Genomic DNA, 16,619 nt, shown 5'->3' with positions numbered 1-16,619 from the left:
TGTACTTAAATCTCTCTAAATATTGATGGTACTATAATTGCTACTATAATTCATCTGTTATTTAAGATAAATTATCTACTGCATGTTACCAAAATCTTTTTCCAAATTTAGTGACACGAATGGGAGTTAAAAACTTTACGACAGTAAGTTGGATCCATACGAAGGGAGACAATCAACCTAAACTTGCCTAAATCAATCAACACAGAAAACGAAAACGAAAGTAGGGACAGACACAAACTTACAACACACTCGGCAGACTGTACTGTAATTAAGATTATACTTAAAGTTTAATACATACTGACTAATAGTTAGGAGGCCCTGCAAATTAGCGATCCGAAAAATGATTTAGGGATAGAAGCAGCAATTATATAGAATGATCTTCTAATTCTAAAAAAAAATTAAAGTTAATAAAGCCCTATTTTAACTTTTTTTTTATTTTTATCAATGTGAGAATGACACATTTTTATTTTTAAAACTGTCTATATTATAATGATAAGTTTATTTTTATTTATTTATTCAATTATTTATTTATTTCTAGGAAGTAACTATATATCACGCTATTTGTATGGCAAACTCGTAGCCTACTCGAGTCTGAATAGTCTCACATGGCTGTTCGGACTCAAATTTTAATGCGCATGTACAATCAACAGATTATTCATTCTGAATAGTCTCCTGTGGTAGTATAATTTATGATTTATTTGTTTTTGTTTTTTTAATATTGTAATTATTGATGCAAATCAAAATTACGATTTTAATATCAAAAGGGAGTAAACCGGCTATATTTGACGAGAAAGACAAAATCATAGATCAAGTGGAAGTCCAGATAGAAATTAAAAAGAAAAGAGTTAATAAAACTCTTCAAAAGTAACAAAAACCAGTCAAAGTAACTGGTATAAATGAAAGTCTTTTACTAACAATAACAGCATAACACGATGTCCAAATAAAATCAGGACAAAGAAAAACATTGTGATGGTGTGAGATGGTAACAATCCTTCTACAGTCCAAAGTAGGGGTATGAGCTGAGTCAGTGCCCACATTGCGTACTTCCTCCCCAGGGTCTCTGTCTTTCCATGTACATTGGAGTCCGAATAGCCACGGGAGACTATATTGCCACTTCGATATTTAAAAATTCAGCCAATGGAAGTTTGCAAAATCTTTTTACAAACTTTATATTTACTTTAACGAAGTGGCAATTCGGACCCGAGTCTGAATTGCTTCTCGTGGCAATTCGGACTCTTGCCACAATGCGCCTGCGCAATCACAGGAAGTGTCGGAAGTGGACGATGGGTCGAAAGTGAAGCGTGGTAGGGTGGGGGGAAGGTGCTCGTTCTCAGTTGTAAGTTGTCAGTCGGTAGGAGGGTGAGTGAGCGAGCAAGTCACGTTTTAGAACTCCCGAAGATGACTAACCTTCAAAAGCAGTGATCTATTATTCCCCTTTGTCTTACTTTTTCTTGGGTACTTTTTAATTGTAATTCTAGAACTTTTTACTATCCAATTTCTCCCTTTTTACTGGCGCTGATAGGACCTAAATGTGTTGCAAGCGACTTAAAATTAAAAAACAAAAACAATCTAAATATTCGTGGTCTTTGGGAGATTACAATTGTAGTCGCTATTGTTAACGTTAACAATCAATTTGCCCTCACATAGATAAAAGAGTGTCTTTGTGTTGGAAGATTTATTTGATTTGCCATGAGCATGTTGCAAAAGATACATGCACATTATATATGTTGCCATTTTCGGCCGCGAAAAAGTGGTGGGAAAGGAAAATAATATGACTTTGGGCTTTGAGCGTTTTATTTAAAAGGCAGTATGGGTCGGGCTTTGACAAAATGCAGTATCTTAATTCTTTTTAAATTAAAAAATGCTGTTTTATTTCTAAATATAAAAATAGAGGCGATTCTTGGCGGCAAACCATACAATAGAGCCCCGCCACTGGGGTAGGTGCAGAGTACCGTCTAAAACTAATATTATTAGATAATACTGGACTAGGTGCCTATTAATAAAATAAGCACTGGTTGAATACGGAGAGAAAATTAATGATCAACTGGTAATGGGATTGGGGAGTAACCAGCGACTTCTCAAGTAGACGATGGGGGTAACCATTAACATCTCCACAACCCACAAACGACCGACTGAGTGGGGATCCTGACCTCCCATAGCGGGCAGGGAGGTACATACTGTGTCTTCTATCCCTTTATATCTGTTTTCCAACATGCTTTCTGTCTTTGTCTCGGAATGAGATTACTTGGTTTTGTCCTGGCACTGGCCGAAATCCTGGCTGGGAGGGAAACAGTCAAATGCATAGTTATTGTTTTGGAAGATGATATTTTTTTCCTTGTAAATCATCTCTCTGTTATGTATTATTATTTTTATTTTGAATGTATAATGTAAGCATTTGAGTGTGTTCCTCTTTGTTAGATTTTGTGCTTGTGTCTGGATGAGACTTGTAGGTGATTTCAAACTAAGTACATTGGTATGCTCTTGGAATCTACATCTGATCCCTATTTGTTCTCAGTTCCCCTTTGTCTTACTTTTTCTTGGGTGCTTTAATTGTAATTCTAGAACTTTTTACTATCCGATTTTCTTCCTTTTTACTGGCGCTGATATAACCTAAATGTGTTGCAAGCGCAGTAAAACCCTTTAAAACAAAAACAAAAACAAACAAACGACCGAGGCGCTGGACGCAGGGGAGAACATGGTGATACGAGATCAAAGAGAAAAAGCCGCCGGCTCTTAGGTTGTGGAAATGGTTGTTGGGGGGGGGGGGGGGGGAAGTGTGTGTATGTGTGTGTGTGTGTGTGATTATTCTGTTTTTAATTACTTAGAGATAATCATGAGTGTGTGTGTGTGTGTGTGTGTGTGTGTCTTTACGAAGACCGAATTGCCACGGGAAGCAATTCAGACTCGGGTGCGAATAGCCTTTTCCTTACTTTAAAGTCACTTCATAATATTATACATTTGAAAGTGTTGAGTATGCATGCATGCATGCCACTTTTAACTTTACACCTCCCTCCCCTCCCCCAGAATTCCTATTTTTATTAATATGATAATAATATTATTTTATAAAATGATCTGTAAAAATATGACACTTAGAAAAAAATTTGAACTTTGAATTGACAAAGAAGTTGCCAAATCCCTACTCATATTTTATTGTTGAGAATCAAATTTCATTTCAGTGGTCTTCACATAAAACATAAAAATTACCATAACACTGATACCTCTCCTTGTAAATCTTGACTAAAATATTGTTGACCCATTCATGATAGTTTATGACAATTATTTGGAATGTCTCTGAGGTATAAATTAGGCATACACTTATGTGTATCTAACTTAATTTTAAATGAATTTATTTTATGGTCATATTTACACCACTTTGATATTCTATTTCAGATGAATGATTCACACCAATAAATAATGCGCCGCCTTCCCCCTCTACCCACTATCCAAGAAATAATAAGAATTTATGGATTATCAGCTCGAAAAAAACTATCCCAGAATTTCTTATTAGATCTCAACTTGACTCAAAAAATTGTGAAAAATGCAGGCAATGTTGAAGGCCAAATGGTCTTTGAGGTGGGCCCAGGCCCTGGTGGAATCACTCGGTCCATCCTGAACTCTGGAGCTGAAAAAGTTATTGCCATTGAAAAGGATGGAAGATTTCTATCGAGTCTGCAGGTATTCATCATCTTTTAAAGGGGGCATTTTAATTATTAAAATTAGATTGAAATTAAATTATAAATTTGCTTATTTTGATAAAGAATTAAAATATGAGATTTATACCAATCATATAGCATCTTCTCAGGTTTCATCGACACAAAAACCCCCAGTCTTTCTGCATTACCTATTGCTAGTTATCAGTCATATAAATAAAAGTTCTAGCCAGAATATGATGAAATAATCTGTTTGAGCAAAGAATGTAGATAACTGACTAAATATTTTGAGATTTTTAGTTGACAGTTACAGCTGTGCAGAAAAAAAATTACATTTTTGGCATGGTGGTTACTTTTGCAAAATAAAATCCAAAACTTTGCAACCAAATTCCCAAATTTTGCAAGCAAAAACCAACAAAATTTGCAAAAAATTAGCAAATCATTGCGATTGATTTTCGTAAAAACTGACAAAAAGTTCATGAAAGAGAAAAGCGTTGTGGACTTGAGTAAGTGGTAGAGAGAGATTAACTAAAAGATGATAATTACAAAAAGCTAATAATATTTTTAACAATCCTCCCCAACAAAGTTGTTGCAGGCATGTCTACCAATCAATCTCAACTTTCAGGGACATTCTATGGATAAAACCTCACATTCCAGGAACAATATGGTAGGTGTCGATATAATTTCGTCCTGTGTTCAATTCCCACTTGTGTCCAACTTCAATAGTCCCGGATTCACTTCCCAGTGGTGTCCACCTCCCATAGCCTCAGGTCTACTCCCCACAGGAGTCCATATCCCATGATTCCACAATCACTCCTCAGTGGTGTCCGCCTCTCATAGCCCAGGGTTCATTTCCCACTGGTGCTCACCTCCCATAATCCCAGTTTCATTCCCTACTAGTGTCCACCTCCCATAGTTTCAGGTTCACTCCCCACGGTAGTCCATATCCTGTGGTTCCATGATCACTCCCCGGTGATGTCCACCTCCCATAGTCCCAGATAAACTCTCCATTGGTGTCCTCATCCCAAAGTTAAAAGTTTACTCTTCTCAGGTGTCCATTTCTCACAGTCCTGGCTTTATTCTTAGCTTGTTTCAACATCCAGTCCCAGGTTTACTCCTCACTTGTGTTTCTATTTCTATCCCATATTTAATCCCTACTAATGTCCACCATACATAGTTCGGGTTCACTCCCTGCTACAATTTACCTCACATTGTTCTGGGTGTCTATTTCAAAAAGTGGGTACATTTCTCTCTTGTCCACTCCCAATTCGTGTCTACATCTTACAGACTATAGCTCACTCCTTACCGTTGTCACCAGCCCCTAGTCCCAGGTTTACTTCCCACTGATGTTCACATCCCAAAGTCCTGGGTTTACTCTCCACTGGTTATTTTATTCCATAGTTCAGGGTGCACCCAGGTTCACTTCCCACTTGTATCTCCATTCCATTTTGTCCTTGAGTTACCTCCCCTCTAATATTGACCACCCATTATCCTGGGTTTTATCACCACGGATCTCGATCTCAAATGGTCCCTGATTCAATCCCCACTGGTGCTCACCAGAGCCCTTTGTCAATCGGTACTTAACTTCGATTTGATTTATTGAAATAACACAAGGGCCCCGCCTCTTTTTCGACTGATCAGAAAATAAGCAATCCATTACAGTACAGCAGTTGAAAGAGTATGGTAAATATGGAGCTATTTTGGTAATGATTTTACTGTGAAAAAATTGCTTTTCAATTATTTCCCTTGTTACAGTGAAAAAAAATCTGTTCCAAAAACAAAGAAACAAACGGGAAACTGCACAGCTGACGGAAGTTACTCCCACACACTTATAAATTCTCAAAAATTTGCAAAATAAAATTGCAAAGAGCTGCAGATTTTGTGGCTGCAGGGCAAATCTGGGATTTTTTGCAGTTTTTTTGCGGCTGCAAGCAATGCAAAAAACTTCCATGCCAGACATTTGAAATAAAAAAATGGCTGATGGTCATACTATAATCTCTCAAGCTTTCATATTATTGGTAAAGGCTTGAAAGATGTACAATACATTTAAAAAAAAGGGAAAACAACCTTTTCCTCTAGGTTGAACCCAAATGATACGAACAAGTAATTTAATTTGAAATATTGTTGATAGCATGGAACAAAAGCAAAAAATAATGAGAAATAGAAAATTGGACAAAAGTTTGGGTCGCTAAATACAAGCATTCATTGATTATAATTATATCTAATGTAAACTAAATTGATGATTACTATCAAAGAACCTGTTAGTGTTAGTAAAGTTAAATCCATTTAGAGTGAAATTCAAAGAAAGCAAATGTAAAGTTCTTCTTTTTTTACTGTCAATAATTTCAGTATTTCGAAATCACAATATTCCAAACTATCACTTAAATAATGCTCAAATCAAAATATGCCTAAATCAAAATGGAAAACCTAGCACCTCGAATTTCGTTTTATCTATCAGACACTCTCAGATGCCTCTAATGGTCGTCTTAATGTTGTGATAGGAGACATCATGGACCTCAATCTACACCACTATGTCCCAGAACACTGTAATACATCATGGGATGGTTCCCCGCCAGACATTAACATCATTGGCAATCTGCCATTCAGTGTATCAACTCCATTGATTATTCAGTGGCTGTGCAACATTTCAACGCGATCAAATGTGTGGAACTGTGGTAGAGTGCCACTCACTCTCACTTTTCAGAAGGAGGTAATGCGCAACCATGTTTCATTAATGCATGTTCTTCAACCTGAATAACAGATGTTTAATATCCTATGTTCTGAACCATTACTTCTCATAAATTTGAAAAATAATAAAAGTATTTGCATGTTTATATAAAATAACTATAGTTGGATAATGGACTTTTGTTGAAATCTATCAAGATTGCCATTTCATTCACCAACTTTCTTTCGGATGTCCAATGTATTTAAGTGAAATACTTATAATTATAAACGATTTTGTTACTGAGTAACACTCAATCCACATCTAAATGGCTGCAACAGTCCCCCATATTATTGAATAATTTATCTATTTAAAAAAAATTTAATCATTGATTGTGTTGATCACAGGTAGCTGAGCGTATTGTTGCACCTCCAAGATCAGAGTACCGATGTCGACTGTCAATCATGTGTCAATATCTCTGTGATGTCAAACTCAAATTCACCATCCCTGGTTAGTTGCCTCTGTTTCCATATATTTCCTTACATGTGTTTTAAAAATTCACTTTTAAACACAAATATTTCATTTTTCTCTCTTTATAAGTTATAGCACTCTATTTTTCTACAATCTTGACATAAGCAACTACAGTTTAACTTCTCTGACATGCTTAAACCAATTTACATTTTTAGATATTTGCTTGATATGTTGTGAAGGTCTATAATAAACTCGAGAGCAAATCTGAAATTGGAGTCACACACCATTAGTCGCATTTTACAACACGCTGGCTTGGCATTGGGCTATTCTTGTACCCTCTCAGTTGAGGGACCTCGGACATCACACGGGGGATGCACTCAAGACAAGGCAAATATTTATGATGAGCAGCTTCGTTGTCGAAATTGAATTTTTATCACTGTATCACTTATTTGCAATCTTGAAACCATTTGTGAGGCTGTTTATCATAAACAATTTTTTTAATGATTTTATCACCCCTACGCAGTGGTTGCATAGAGAGGTTAAGAGCCTTTTTTTAAATACATTATTCTCAGTTTGACAATTCTATACTTTCCCTGACTTCAAAACTCAGTATCTCAGGAACTTATTAAGATAAATTGACGAAATAATTGCAAAAGATTCAGAAAACTGTTTTACAGTACATGATATCTCAAAATGAGTATTTTGCCCATTACTGAGGGTTTTCCTGGGTAACCACACATATGTAATAACCTTTGCAGTAATAACAGTATAAAGTATTATCTACATATATTAGCGGCACACTAAAAAGCAGTTAAATTGAAATGAAATAAAAGGAACATTGTAAGTAGGGTCTGAAGTCAAGTCAGATTCTAAATCTTGGTTTCTCTCCCACCCCAAACCCCCCCCCCTCCCTCCCCCCCTCCCCTCCCCTCTCTCTCTCTCTCTCTCTCTCTCTCTCTCTCTCTCTCTCTCTCTCTCTCTCTCTTCTCTCTCTCTTCTCTCTCTCTCTCTCTCTCTCTCTCTCTCTCTCTCTCTCTCTCTCTCTCTCTCTCTCTCTATCTCTCTCTCTGACCTGCGATCAATTTTACAGGGGCCATTGTTCGTATCAAGGGCATAAATGTTCAATCTTGTTACAGATTAAAAGAGAAATATGAAGAAGAGGGATCTGTCAAAACAAAAAAGAGGATTCTTAAGCCAAGGGGTGAAGATGAATAAATTCTAAACATTCATCTAGCTGATGGATTTTGTTCTCCCTGACACACTCCTCTAAACTGCCTGACAAGAAAATGGACTGGCGAGACATAGCAGTTGTTTTGGAAAGGGTTGTTATTGTATTTACTAGAGAAGAGGATATACAGAAAAGACACATGTTCTTTCAATCGTGCAATCAATTCCCCCATCAATACATCCCAGGTTTTTACCCACTTATTGCACCAGAACAATGTCGAAGTCTTGTCTTGGTCTTGAGTCTAGACCTCTATTCGGTAGAAAATGTTATTTTTACATTCAAACCCTATATTGGCTTCAAAATTATAAGTGAAAAAGAAATGATAATGTGACATTTGTATAACATAGGCACAATTGGTTTTTCCAAAAGTGGAAGGATCAGTATCAAAATATGGATTGGCAAAAAATTCCTAACTACTGAGCATTGATACAGCTTGATTGTTAGTAATTTTTGTTGTCATTGTAATTTTGTTAAATTAAAGGTAATGTTAAGGGATTTATGTTTATATCAATCAGTGTACAGTTTTTGATACATTATTAACCTCTACTCTTTAATTTTATTTTATAGGAAAAGCTTTTGTGCCTGCTCCAAAAGTAGATGTAGGTGTTGTGAAGATAGTACCCAAAAAAATCCCTCTTATTCACCAAACGTTTTCACTTGTTGAGAAAGTTAACCGACACTTGTTCAACATGCCAAATAAATATTGCAGGAAGGCCATCAGGTACAGTATGCACACTTCTTGAAAATAAACAATATGAAAAGAAAAACTAAAAAAGGTTTTTTGTTTTACCTTCAATATTTTTTCATCATACTTAGCATCAACTCTGTCATGGATTGTAATAAAATAATGGAAGTTCATATTGCCCAAGCCTTTAAAAAAACAATGTTAGATATTTTGTTTTCATTTTGATTTCGCACAAAAGTTATAAACATTACCAATAATTATGCTTAAACTTGGTAAACCAATCTCTACCTTTGCCTAAGAACTTATTGGAGCCGAACCTCAAATGTGTAAAACAGTGTGTAATCAAAAATTCTGACAACCAGGTATCTCATCTTATTAATATAAAGTATCTTTAATGATAATGAGAAAAGCAGTCTAAAATAATCACCATATTTAGGAGCTTGAGATGACTTGCTTTGTCAAACTCTTGTGCACTGGAACCCATGCATTTACTCTCAGTTGAAGGCCAATTTAATATTTATTGTCCATGGAAGCCAATGTAAAATATGAAGAAAAAAGTTATTAAAAGAGAATGAAGGACGCCCTCCTCTTGTTGAGCAGTGTGTTCTTTGTTGCATGAAGCAACAAACATTTGAACATGTGAGGTCAGACACGGGGTAAACTTTGGTATTGGGTTGAATACAAGTTCAGAAAAAACAAAAAGAATGGAGGCACATCTCTATTACTTTTATTTCTTTATTATCGATATGCTTGCTCCATCCCTTTTTCAGCCCAATACCAATGCTTATCCATCTGTTGTTATATATGGGTGCTAGATTGTCAGCTTTTTTAAAGGGTGGCCTTTTTCCTGTATAAGTAGACTACATTTCTGATGTAGGTAAGTCTATTGGATTTTTGTTTTGGATAACTGCACCACAATGAAGTCCCGGAAAAGCATATTTTTATTAATAAGAGCAGGTTGTAGATCACGATGTTGAGGAATGATCACAAACAGTAATCATAATCCAGAATCTTGGACTCGTGAAAAGTACCTACTCAAAACAGAACACTGAATATAACAATAACTAAAAACCAAAGTTTCCCTCAAGCCTGCTTATATTATATATGGTGATTTAATTATATTACATTATAGGAACATTCTACAACACAGTATCATGAGACAATTCAAGACCACTGTTGATTTCTCTTGATTGCTGTAAGCCTTTCTAACGCAATATATGAAATATATACGTCAACAAGCTGCTTATTACCACGTATTGACACATAATCAGATTCCTGGAACTCAGATTAATTTCTCAATTTATTTCCTTCATTTTCTTAGTAATGTTATCATGCCATTAATGAACTCTTTTATTGATGTGCCAAATTAATGTTAAGTGGTTAAAAACAAGAGCTGTGCTATTGGTTATAGTTATTGCTATTTAATCAAACAGACGCCATAGTCTCCCTCCCTCTCTCTCTCTCTCTCTCTCTCTCTCTCTCTCTCTCTCTCTCTCTCTCTCTCTCTCTCTCTCTCTCTCTCTCTGTCTCGTCTTGACACCTACCCCTGCCCACCAGTTGTGTGTTGGTACATTATATCCGGCTGGCGGATGTTATGAGCTTTTTGGATAACTGCAATGCATCAATATGTTGTGGATATCACATGCTTATTCTCTCTCTCTCTCTCTCTCTCTCTCTCTCTCTCTCTCTCTCTCTCTCTCTTTTTTCTTTCTTCTCTCTCTCTCTCTCTCTTCTCTCTCTCTCTCTCTCTCTCTCTCTCTCTCTCTTCTCTCTCTCTCTCTCTCTCTCTCTCTCGTCTTGACACTTACCCCTGCCCACCAGTTGTGTGTTGGTACATTATATCCGGCTGGCGGATGTTATGAGCTTTTTGGATAACTGCAATGCATCAATATGTTGTGGATATCACATGCTTATTCTCTCTCTCTCTCTCTCTCTCTCTCTCTCTCTCTCTCTCTCTCTCTCTCTCTCTTTCTTTCTTTCTCTCTCTCTCTCTCTCTCTCTCTCTCTCTCTCTCTCTCTCTCTCTCTCTCTCTCTCTCTCTCTCTCTCTCTCTCGTCTTGACACTTACCCCTGCCCACCAGTTGCTCACCAAATTCATCCGATTGGGGTTGGAAATCAGAAGCCGCAATTGGGCGTTTTGTCATGCAATGGATTAAAAATCATTTAGGCTTTGTTTTTTTCTTTAACTAGATGAGTTCTACTTTCATTTTCAGTTCTCTGTTTATAGATTTGTGAAGGTGGCATTCAATTTTCTCTCAGACCTGATCAATAGATCACTATTCAAGTAGATTTTCTTTCAGATCAAAATATTTTTGTCATACATCATATAAAGACAAACTAATTCTTCTATTTTTGGCATTTAAATATGTCCATACCTGTCTTGTGTTTCAAAAGAAACGTGTTTATTTGAGTTTATAAAACAAATCCATTAATAAATTATTATGTCCCTTAGATCAGCCATCTGATTAAAGCAGATGCTGCCTTTTAATAGCCTAAAATAAATGTAAATTTGAGCTTTTATATAGCCCAATATCCACTAAACATGTTCATAGTGCTTTACAAGGGGTCCCTGGCCAACAGCAACAGGTAACATGTAGGATGGGACATGATGCCTGTTAGGCGATATTACATTTTTTCGGACAGAGACAACGCTGTCAACGACCAGGTACTCATTTTACACCTGAGTATGGTGAGAGAATGTGAGTAAAGAGCCTTTTCACAAGGACTCAACTATGCGCAGAGCGAGGCTCGAACACAGGACCTTCTTATCCGAAAGCGAGTGTCTTACCACTAGACCACATAGCCAAACAAATTGGTTGAAAGGATAGTCAAACTTAATCTTTAAACCTTTTTCAATATAAAACTCTGTAATGAGTACCTCTTGTTTTTCAGGATGTTGTTCCCACCCGACAGAGAAGACCTGATTTGTGAAATGTTTGAAAATTCAGGTGTTCATGAGGAGATGCGGCCATTTGAGATGTCAATCAATGAAATCAAAAGCCTGTGTGATGCTTACTCTGATATTATCAGCAAGGAAGAGGAAATTTTAGCATATGATCACAGAGACAGAAGATCTGCCAAGCAACGGAGGAGAGGCTCCACTATAATAACTAGTGCTATAGAAAGACAAATTCTCCATGGAAAATCATGATGTGGGATAAATTAAAGTATTTTTTCAATAATGAGCATGAGAGGGACTGATGCATTTTAGCTTTTTATTGATATCGTCCCAGCTGCATTTTATATGATGTTGGAGAAGCTCTATGATCTTTAAGATGCTCATTTTACCATCCCTAGATGTGGTTGTGAAGACAGGGTACACAAAGTTCACAAGTATTCAATAATACATGACAAATTATTGCAAAGTGTCAGTAACAACTAATTCGTGTTTTGGAAAGAAAGTTATATGCGTCATTTGTATAACTGCTGAAATGTGACCATTACAAAAGTGTGTCTCGTGATTGGATGTAAATTCCATTTACATGTTGAAAGTAGTGCTATTGGGGCCTGATATTAGCCTAGAACAAATTTTTTCAGGCAGCCAATGAATGAAAGTGAAAGTGCATATTGTTCAATAAGACTATAAATTACAGGCCTAGCTTGACACGCAATTGTTTAGCTACTTTTAAAGTGATTGTCTCTGTAGCTTGAATTGGGTGGTATTCCCCTTTTTACTGGCAATGAAATGACCTAAAAGTGTCACAAGCACTACAACTCCTAGAAACAAACGTCTCAGCTGATCCAATATGGTCTTTCTCCCTCCTGTCCCCCTCTCCACATTCACTCTCGCATTACATACCTTTCTTCACCCACTCTTTGTTCTTTTTGGAGTGCTTTGATAAAGTGGGTTTGTTTGTTTTTATCAGAGACCGATTTTAATGAGGAAGTCAAGTGTTTTTTAATAAACAAATTTTATTTATTATCAAGGATTGTCAATATAATTTAGTCCGATTACTTACTTGAAAATATTTCATGTTGAAAAGTGTGCACAAAGAGATAAAGAGAGAGAGAGATGGATGGATGGAGAGTAAGAGAGAGAGATGGATGAACAGACAGCGAGAGAGAGAGAGAGAGAGAGAAAGAGACTGAGAGAGCTTATGTAAGTTTTTATTTACTGTACAACTTAAAACATTTTTTTTTCATATTCTTATGTTTAGTAATTCCTTATCCTTAATAATTCCAATTTCAAAGCACAATTTTCTGATCAATTTTGATTTCATTTTTTCTTACTTGCTTCAAGTTTTTTGTGCATCATTGATTTGTGTCCTATCAAATACAATGAAAGGATGCTCAAATAAATGATTTGAACAATGCATATTAATTAATGTTGCAGTTTCAACAGATGGTTTATGTCTGCATTGTAACTTATTTTTCCTACCCAACTACAACCAAGATATAAACTTTTTTTTTCTATAACAATAGCAATGTGTTTTAAATAGCATACTTGCTTAAAAGTGTGTTAATGTAATAGAATAACACATTTTATAATTTCTAAATTAATAAAAATTGCTTAATTCCCAGTCAGTATGTACAACAATATCATGTCAAGAATGTTTATTTCAGGAGACATACATACAATGTTACAAAGGTCGAACACATAATGACATGATCCCTTCGTCTAAAAATAGTACACTATGATTATGATATATGCATAGAATCGAAAGTTCACATTTAAGAATATTTCCTAGTGATCATACATTTTAAGGAGTACAAATCTATGGAATGAATGACTCTTTCATCATTATATACATAATATATTGTATTGGGTAAATTTTCTATAGTTGTTGACATGTTTGATAAAAATTTGAGCAGTTTTGCTTTCGATGCTTAAAACTTTTGAGTCTGATTTAAAATCTACTGTGAACTTAGCCAAGGCTGATGAGGTTGAGAACAGGGAATGATTGCATGCATGTGTTGTGTTTTTAAATCTGAGAGCTTTAATTCAATGTAAATTGAGCTTTTTATTGAGCTTTTATATAGCGCAATATCCACTAAACATGCTCAAAGCGCATTACAAGGGGTCCATGGCCAACAGCAACACTTAACATGTAGGACAAGACATGATGCCTATTAAGCAATATTTCAATTTTTTTCGGACAGAGGCAATGCTGTTAACAGCCAGGTACTAATCTTCCACCTGAGTACAGTGAGAGAATGTGAGTAAAGAGCCTTTTCCAAGGATTCAACTATGCGCTGAGCGAGGCTCGAACTAAGGACCTTCTGATCCAAAAGCAAGTGTCATATCACAAGACCTCATAGTCGCACGATTAGGTAAGTAAATGTATAAAATTTTATTTTAAATTACCTTTTGATGTTGGCATAAAAAGTGAATAATTCTACAATTTGAATTGTCTACATTTTCTTGCCAAATAACATCTTAACCACCACAAGTAATTTTGAATGCTTTATTACAACTTAGCCGAATAAAAGCGTCTTTAAAAATTGAGTATTGTCCAATTTTTTTGTCATTGTGTGAATGGTAATGGCTATGATTCTTTTGTCATGTTTGATAGATTGGAATTTTATACATCACATTATTCATTACAAGGGAGGCATTGTCTAATTGGTAACTGCATATTTATAATTCATCTTTTTGAAAACATAAACATACGTAATGCAAAGATACAGACAAATATGCATGCATGGATACATACATAAATGCCTACACGTGCATTCACACAAATATACACATAAATACATACATCAATAGATACAAACATATATCTTTCCATCCACCCACATACATACATATTAAGAATGTTTATTTATTTCTGGGTGGGGTTCCTGACGTCCCATAGCGGGTAAGGAGGCACTTACTGTGTCTTCTATCCCCTTATATCTGTTTTCCAACATTCTTTCTGTCTTTGTCTTAGAATGAGATTACTTGGTTTTGTCCTGGCTGGGAGGGAAACAGGCAAATGCATAGTTATTGTTTTGGGAGATAATATTTTTTTCCTTGTAAATCATTCTCTGTTATGTATTATATTTGTTATTTTGACTGTATAATGTAAGCATTTGATTGTATTCCTCTTTGTTGGATCTTGTGCTTGTGTCCGGATGAGACTTATAGGTAAGTACATTGGTGGTATGCTCTTGGATTCTACATCTGATCCCTATTTGTTCCCAACTCTTGGATGCTTTAATTGTAATTATTGAATTTTTTACTAACCCATTTTCTTCCTTTTTATTGGCGCTGATATAATCTAAATGTGTTACAAGCGCCGTAAAAACCCCCCAAAATAACAAGAATGTTTATTTCAGTAAATATACATAATAATGTAACAAGGGTAACATATCCATTGACATAATAACATTTCCTAAAATAGTGTACAATGTATAGAACTGGAGTGTTAATTTGAACAATTGAAGGTTCAAAATAAGTCAGAGAATGTCCTAGTAGTAATAATAATATTATTGACATACATACATTAGTACATACATACATACAGACAGACAGACAGACAGACATACATACATACATACATACATACATACATACATTCATACATACATACATACATACATACATACATTCATACATACATACATACATACATACATACATACATACATACATACATACATACATACATACATACATACATACATACATACATGCATAAATGTATATACATATCAAGAAATATACATGAAAATAATGAAACAAAGGTAAACTATTCAATGACACAATACTACTTCTTCAAACTAATACAGCGTACAATATGTTTATACAGAACTCAAGTGGTGATCGGTACAAAAGAAAGATCAAATTCAAATTCAGGAAATATTTTCGTGGTCAAAAAAAATATAAATAATAATAAAAAAGATAAAATTGAATTTATTTTGAAAACGTATTATTTTATTAACGTTATACATGTCTGCACTGTTTGTCCCTGGCCTTGGCAATTTTTTTTTTTTTTTGTTCTTGTTATTTACAGTTACTATGAGTAGCATAATTGCTTTAAAACTGTCGAACAAAATAGGCATGTACAGAATAATAAACAAACACTCACACACAAACATACAAATACATACACACACACACACACACACAAACACACACACACATACACACAAACACGCACTTTGATACAATTTTAAGCTATAGAAAGGATGAAGTTGACGTCACTCACCTCTTTGTTATTGTTCTTAGCCAACCTTTTCTATAAACTTTTAAGGTTACACATAGTTTTGTGTGTTGGTACATTATATCCGGGTGGCGGATGTTATGAGCTTTTTGGATAAATGCAATGCATCAATATGTTGTGGATATCACATGCTCTCTCTCTCTCTCTCTCTCTCTCTCTCTCTCTCTCTCTCTCTCTCTCTCTCTCTCTCTCTCTCTCTCTTCTCTCTCTCTTTTCTCTCTCCTTTCTCTATCTATATATCTATCTATCTGTATATATTTACTCTTACACGCACAAATACACACCTACACACACAACCCATGGCGCTTGATCAGTTGAGTGAAAGATTAAGATAGTTTTCCTTTCTAATCTATTGTTTGATAATATCTCCTCGCAACACACTACCGTAAGGCATCTCGTAAATATTTCATGATTGGCTGATTGGATATTACTATTATGTAAATCATACTTTCACTGTCCATTTTACCTTTATTTTATGAATAAACGTTTAACTCTCTCCTTCCGGCCAGTTCCAGAATTTTCCCCAAAACTTCACACCCACCCAACAAAAATTAGATTTTTCTTACTCAAAGAGAAAATCAACAAGTACATTCTATACATAATAATGTTCAACAGAATGACCTCTGCAACATAGTGGTAAGATATTGAGAAATTCGAGATTTTTGCATTGAGGAGAAATTAAACCAAAGATTCTATGACGGCTATAAATTAAATTTCCAGCAACTAGTTCATCCCGACATAATACCATTTTTAGACGATGAGTCACATTTGATAG

General features: G+C 35.4%; 1 protein-coding gene across 2 annotated transcripts; it reads left to right on the top strand.

The window, feature by feature from the left end:
• Window positions 1–194: 194 nt before the first annotated feature.
• On the top strand, window positions 195–14,142 carry LOC144976316 (dimethyladenosine transferase 1, mitochondrial-like). Of its 2 annotated transcripts, none has more exons than XM_078920528.1 (6): window positions 195–259; window positions 3,391–3,675; window positions 6,109–6,360; window positions 6,720–6,822; window positions 8,579–8,732; window positions 11,589–14,142. In XM_078920528.1, the coding sequence occupies exons 2-6, from the start codon at window positions 3,415–3,417 to the stop codon at window positions 11,845–11,847; spliced, it is 1,029 nt and encodes a 342-aa protein (XP_078776654.1). In that variant the 5' UTR covers window positions 195–259; window positions 3,391–3,414; the 3' UTR covers window positions 11,848–14,142. The 2 variants fall into 2 exon arrangements, with proteins under 2 accessions (XP_078776654.1, XP_078776644.1); XM_078920518.1 differs by having other exon boundaries at window positions 195–264.
• The last annotated feature ends 2,477 nt before the right edge of the window (window positions 14,143–16,619 follow it).

This window comes from Berghia stephanieae, chromosome 1 (assembly GCF_034508935.2).
Source record: "Berghia stephanieae isolate SIO BIC M18660-M18661 chromosome 1, UCSD_Bste_1.3, whole genome shotgun sequence".
In the NCBI taxonomy this organism is placed as follows: Eukaryota; Metazoa; Mollusca; class Gastropoda; order Nudibranchia; family Aeolidiidae; genus Berghia; species Berghia stephanieae.
Note: the sequence above shows the minus strand (reverse complement) of the source record. Positions and strands in the feature narration are given on the sequence as shown.